Consider the following 6,247-nt stretch of genomic DNA (forward strand, 5'->3'; position numbering starts at 1 on the left):
TACCAAGAATCGGAATTTTTCAAGGACTATCCAATAATATGAAGGTAAAACCCAAGGTACATTACTATAATGTACACACAAATCTTCTCAAGTTATTGCTCTTTCAACATTCTTATCGTTGCTCTGAGTTCCGACTTAAGCATCAGAGAGTCCTCCCAAGAGTCCACTCTGACCTTCTCTGTTCATGTTCTGGTCTACGGTGTGCAAGTCTCCATATTGGTACAGATTTCACTGGTAACAGAATGGCATGTCAATGACGTTTCAAAATGATGTGGTTCTCCTTCAGCATAAGTTACTGAATGTTGTATTGCTGTGTACAGAGGCATTCAAGGTTTCTTTGTCAAAGCTCATCTCTTGCACCGGCGGTTAATAAATTTCAAAAAATGGGGTAGCAGGGGGAACCTGTGAAATAAGGCGATAATAAATGAACACTCCGGTGGATCCAAAAGCAAAACGAATCGCACGTAGAGATATTGATAACACTAATTAATCAGATCATGACGAGCAGTCTGCTAGTCTTTATGGTCAATCTGTCATGGCATCCAGTATGGTGGATCCTAAAGTAATTGATCAGATCCGTCGGGCACCAACGTGTGCATGTGCATACGAGGTTGTGTGACTCAGGACCCAGGATCCAGCGTTGAAATTCACCAAGTTCTTTCAGTTTGATATGCCAAATTTCCTTTCCCAGCAACTTATCAATGCAACCGGAGTTACCGGACAGACTTTTGTTCAGACAGTAGAGAGCTTTGTAAACATGAAAGTTATTTCTCACCTCACCTCTCATGCTGTTTTTCTTGAAAAACTGTCCAAGGCAGGCGGAGGCAGCAAAATAGTGTCTGTAAGGTTACAAAGAAATACACTAGCATCCAGGATTCACATTCGGACTCGGACCAGGGAATCTTCACATTCTCCCAAACTTCATCTCACTTTCTTCAAATCTGCTAATCAAATGCAAGCGGAGTTGATAGAAGATTTACTCCCACCCTAAATCAGATGGTTGGTTTTGGTTGACCTCTGCTGTATTTTGGTGGGTTTATCTTGGCAACATCAACAACAATCATCCAACCATTAATGATCTGCAGGCAACAACCAACAGAGAAGTGGGAAGGACTAAGTATATAATTCCTAACTGAACTATAAATCAAAGGGAAAATATAATCTATGGTCTTTACTTACCTTTCCATTCATCTCTTTTAATGCAGCACCTGCAGCTTCTTCTGTGGTATATTCAATGAATGCATAACCCTTGGACCTTTTAGATATCTTATCCATTATAATTTTAACTGCCAGGAGTAAAATATGCAATTAGCATTTTGTTATGCTGTGGAATGGTTCACTAATCTTCCTGCCCCCACTTTCAACCCACCCACCCCTCTTTATAAACAAATCAGGCTTGCTACTTGAGCGAATGGTAGCCAAAAATACCTTCCACAAGCTCACCAAAGCTTTCAAATGCTGCACGCAACGTCTTCTCTGATGTATAAAAGGAAAGGCCTTGAAAAGGAAAGAAAATTATTTCAGAAATGAGTTCAGAAATCTGTTAACTGGTAGGCAAAAAAAATTAAGGGCTAGCAGCAATATCTTTACACAATGTACAAGATTACAAATACAAATGACTATTCTAACTGCCATTTGCAATCAACCAAGTGAGGACTTCCTACTCAGACAAAATTATTTTTTTTTATAATAAAAAAATATTTCTCTTGTTAGGACTGCTTTTTCAGTTTGAGTACATGTTTCGGAAGTTCTCGTGCGAGAAGTGAGGATAGTAATTAACATCACAATTTTACAGCAAGAATTACATAGCAAAACTCATGATTACAACAGAACAGGGAGTACAGTGACCTTTCACTGTGAAGTGAAATCTTCATCTAATCAAGAAGATAGAAATTTCAGAAGAATACAAGCATAAGCAGCTGTTTTTATTCTTCTGATAATATAAAGTCTATACTTTTATTTCAGCCTTCCATCAAGAAGGAATGTGTATCCTGCAGTATTAGGCTGAGATAAGGTGACAATATTGGCAGTAGAAGGATTCCAATCCACAGCAAAAATTTTGTGACTGGTATAGTGGTGTTTGATTTGTGGCTCCTTAAAGAAAGGCAGTGTCGGCTTTAGTATTTCCGCAGATTTGAAGACCAAGGATATAGTACAGGCCTACAGGGTGACAATACTGCAGACCAAGGAGTGTTCCAACTTATTGGTCAGCCCCTAATGCAGTTCATGGTTCTAGAAAGGAATCTAGGAGAAAAGAACTACAATCAGGACTTGTAGAAGTCGATAGAATCAGGTTATAGACAGAATTAGTATAGAAGAGAAATTGGATATTCACAAACCAATGGTCAGATCTGACTGAAAAACCTGGTTGAATGTAATAAGGGCTTGAAAATCATAGATCTTTATATAGATCAAACCCAGCATGGAAAATTCACGCTACCAGCAATACCTGGGAAAATATTGCAGGGTTTGATGATTAGATCTTGGGAACAGATCTGGGATCAATCTAATAAGTTGCAGAACTTCAGATTAGCAGTTCAGTTATAACGTTCAGATATAATAACCAGCAAGAAATAGTTAGGATTCTGAAATCGATACAGTATAGAAGAGAAGAATATTAGAAGAAATCAAGGAGAAGTAGAACTAGAAGAAAATATCAGAATTAGAGAATACGAAGAAAAGAGAAGAAGAGAGAGAATATGATAGGATCAAGAGAAGAGGAATAAGAAGAAGAGAAAGCTATAGAAGGACCAGAACTAGAAGAAGAACAGAAACCCAACCGGGCAGATTTGGACCCATATACACAGTTGCACAGCAACAAAACACTTAAGAAAACTCAAAATTCTTCACTCAAATCATGCTTAATAGATGGGGGCTATTACATATAGAAAGACCTTTTGAAATTCCTAAACTGACTCAATAAAGGACTCCTAATCACTCTGTCACAGTGAATTGACTTAATAGACTCAAAATAGAACTCTTAGAAAGTTATTTAATATCTAATCCCACACTCCAACTATTAATCTCGTGAACTGCCTTCACCAAGCGTTATGGGCTTATAATTTAGGCCCTGTACAAAAGTAACCCCATAAACAAGTAGCCAAAGGTCCATAGAACCTATCCATGGCCCAAAGTAAGGACTTCCTAAAGCCCAATCACTCTCACTCTCTCTGTCCCCAACTAAGTGCGTGCGGTATCTGTCAAGACCAAGGAGCAGCTCTGACTATAATACATGCAAGTTAGAAAGTGCTTGCTCTTGCTGACAAATGGTATGCATTGCTTCAATCAGTTGGAGATTTATAGATGGTCAAAGTGATCTGCTAATTATACACACATTTATTTACACTCTAAAGTGCCACAAAATGGAAATAATTTGAACAGGACTACAATACAGAACAAGATATTTCAAAATGTTTATTGGCCAGTCACAGTTTGGTCGAAACAATTGTTTTACTTTTAAGGACAACTTTTATAAGGCATCCAAGCAATTTTAATTGAAAGAGCCTCCATCCCAACATGTCAAATGGAGGTCAAAGGGTGGCTTTTGGCTGAGATTTTGACAACTGCAGGAAGTCATACACAGAACCTTATATTTCCAATATTTCATGTTGAGATATCATAATATTGAATTATATTTAAGAAATGTATCTACACACACCTGCACTCATCTCTCCAAGAGCAACGGAGCACAAGAAGAATATTTCGATCAATGAAATGGGACTTATGCTAAACTAAATGAAATAAAGCATCTGAGCAACCTACCAGTAACAAAAAGCCTTTTCGTTTTTATACTGGGTATCTGATTGGCATCTGAAGAGTCTGACGTAGTAGTTGACTCCTTTGGTTTTTCATTACCTGGAGAATCACATAAAATTATGCTAAATTAGAAATGCACCAGTTGAATGTTTTTCACCAACACTGATGACATTTAAAGGCAAATCATGGTGCCTTTTAATGCCAACAAGACTCAAGAAATAGCAAGCCTGGGAATAATTATGCAAACTTTTACTACCTCTTATCTAAGCCTATGTTTCATTCCTCATGCAAATAAGAAGCAAATACCAGTAAAGCGACGAATTAGTAACCTAGAAATCAATATTTATGAAAACCATTCTAATCAGACAGAGCATGAGATAAGAGTTGCATTTACTAAGAACACAGACAGGCAAGCAAATTGTAGGTACACCATCAGCTAATCTTCACCGCTGTTCAGAGGTTTTTCAATCTTCAATGAGTTGATCTGCCAGTATTTCTTTTTTGGACAAAAGACTAATTGTAATATTATTAATCAGATGATAAAAAAAAGGGTGTACCCAGTGCACGAGGCTTCCACCACTGTGGGGTTTGGGTAGGGTCATAATGTACGCAGTTTTACTCCTGTGCTTTAGCAAAGAGACTGTTTTCAGACTCGACCCCGTGACCAGTTGGTCACAATGGAGCAGCTTTACCGTTGCACCAAGGCCTGCCCTCAATATTATTAATCAGATGATCTGCCTGTAAATTCATTGTTGATAGGTTTGTTTTAGCTTCATAGATAGAAATCAGGATTTTATGAAGACGGAGCGCTGATGACTTAAATACAATGGCCAGGCTCATTATTTCCGCAGATTGTTAATTCGTCCCCCCTCTCCCCCCCCCCCCCACCCCCCACCAAAAAAAAAAAAAATTCCCACGAACTGTAAAGTATTAATAAAACTAAGAGTAGAACCAACCTCCATAATCCTTGTTCTCTGACCCAAAATTTACATCAGGCAAAACAGATGAAACACCGGGAACACCTGCACCATATTAGAGCTGTTTCAAATACCCACATCATAAACATGACAAGAGAGAGAACATATCAAGGGCGGAGAGAGAGAGAGAGACCAGCTAGTTCCTGAGCACACTCTTCATTGAGTACACAACAGAATCCAAAACTATTTTTCCAAGAAATATGATATATACACATTTGAGCATCCTTCTCACTGTACAAAAAAAATCAGCAGAATTTCAGGTATAGAAAGAACAGTCAAAGAAATACAAGTTAAAGGAAAAAGATGCAAAAAAATCCTTAAACATCAGGACTTACTACCCCAGAACTTTTGTCAGTATTTGAACATAATAATCTACCATTTGGGCCTTCGTAACAACTTCAACGGCTGGTTTCTCCATGCGAACAAGCCAGTACTTGGAATTCCCCTCAGGAAACAAAAGAGAAGTTCCACCTTTTGAACTAGATAGGCGACCCAACTGAAGGTCTGAGAACCTGTAGTCTTTTTTTAAAGAGTTAATATCTGGGTCTGGCCTAATGAATAGAACTTCTGGTAGACCTGCATTACAAGTACCCGAAAGAAGATTATTATAAAAAAATTAAGGGGAAAAGGACTAGAACCGGCAATTAAACCTTTCAACACCTTCTATTCCTGAATATATATTCCAACTTTCTAATCAGACTCTCATATCCCACTAATAACTAAAAACAAAAACCTTTGCTTCTTTCTGAACGTGCCCTCAAAAACCAAATCTCTCTAGAGATTGACGATGAGATGGATAACATTGGGGAGATAAAGAGGGGTGGGCGATTATCAATTCCAGCAGCAAAAGAGATAGAAACTTACTAGCGAGCTGACGAGAAGTCTCTTCATCAATATCGCAGCAGAAGCCAAAATTGGTCTGCCAAGACGCATCGTAAATACACATCTGAGCTTCCTTCTCGCTGGTCAACCAAAACAAACACCGGATTCAGACAGAAAAGCTGAGAACATCTGAGGAAAATGTAAAATAATGACAGAGAAGGAGATATGAGCAGGACTAGCTCACTGAGCGAGGAGGAAGAACTTTGACAGCCGACCTTCCCGAAAGCTTAGCTAGGGTTTTAACATAGTAATCGATGATTTCCGATTTGGAGCGTAGCCCATCTGGAGGTTTCTCCATGAGAACCATCCAGTGGTGTTGGTCACCTGTGGCAGAAGACAATGACAGAAAATCCGAAGTTGCTGCTGCTGCTGCAATTGTTGTTGTAGGTACAGAAGAAAAAGAAGAGGACAGAGTTGCGTAAGTAAGAGGGTTCTTAGGCGAAGTGAATCTGCAACCATTTCTCTTGTTGTTGTTTGATAAGGTGGGTACTTTGATTACCAAGGGGAAGAGGTGGATGTCATGGGTCGTCCGGGTATTCAGTGATTGAAAAGTAATGGTGCATGCTCCGTTGAAGGTGGTGGTGGTGGTGGTTGGAGAGAGGAACTTCATTTCTCCCGCCGAGCTTTCAGTA

The 6,247-nt window shown here is 38.9% G+C and overlaps 1 protein-coding gene across 2 annotated transcripts; it reads right to left on the reverse strand.

The window, feature by feature from the left end:
- Window positions 1–767: 767 nt before the first annotated feature.
- Window positions 768–6,247, reverse strand: LOC122665758 (organelle RRM domain-containing protein 1, chloroplastic). 2 transcript variants are annotated; one of them, XM_043861897.1, is made up of 9 exons: window positions 5,831–6,247; window positions 5,598–5,695; window positions 5,069–5,309; window positions 4,867–4,964; window positions 4,713–4,778; window positions 3,763–3,855; window positions 1,429–1,497; window positions 1,180–1,286; window positions 768–1,079 (listed from the first exon to the last, which is right to left on the reverse strand). In XM_043861897.1, the coding sequence occupies exons 1-9, from the start codon at window positions 6,223–6,225 to the stop codon at window positions 993–995; spliced, it is 1,254 nt and encodes a 417-aa protein (XP_043717832.1). In that variant the 5' UTR covers window positions 6,226–6,247; the 3' UTR covers window positions 768–992. The 2 variants fall into 2 exon arrangements, with proteins under 2 accessions (XP_043717832.1, XP_043717837.1); XM_043861902.1 differs by lacking the exon at window positions 4,713–4,778.

The sequence above is a fragment of the Telopea speciosissima genome, chromosome 1, assembly GCF_018873765.1.
Source record: "Telopea speciosissima isolate NSW1024214 ecotype Mountain lineage chromosome 1, Tspe_v1, whole genome shotgun sequence".
NCBI lineage: Eukaryota > Viridiplantae > Streptophyta > Magnoliopsida > Proteales > Proteaceae > Telopea > Telopea speciosissima.

What these genes read in the sequence shown, in the direction of transcription:
- LOC122665758 (XM_043861897.1), bottom strand. Translation starts at nt 6,225, where the DNA reads ATGAAGTTCCTCTCTCCAACCACCACCACCACCACCTTCAACGGAGCA. An exon ending in CTGACAAAAGTTCTGGGGTA is followed by an intron (nt 4,965 to 5,068) that starts GTAAGTCCTGAT and finishes TTTTTTGTACAG; the next exon opens with TGAGAAGGATGCTCAAATGT. An exon ending in GAAAAGGCTTTTTGTTACTG is followed by an intron (nt 1,498 to 3,762) that starts GTAGGTTGCTCA and finishes TTCCTTTTCAAG; the next exon opens with GCCTTTCCTTTTATACATCA.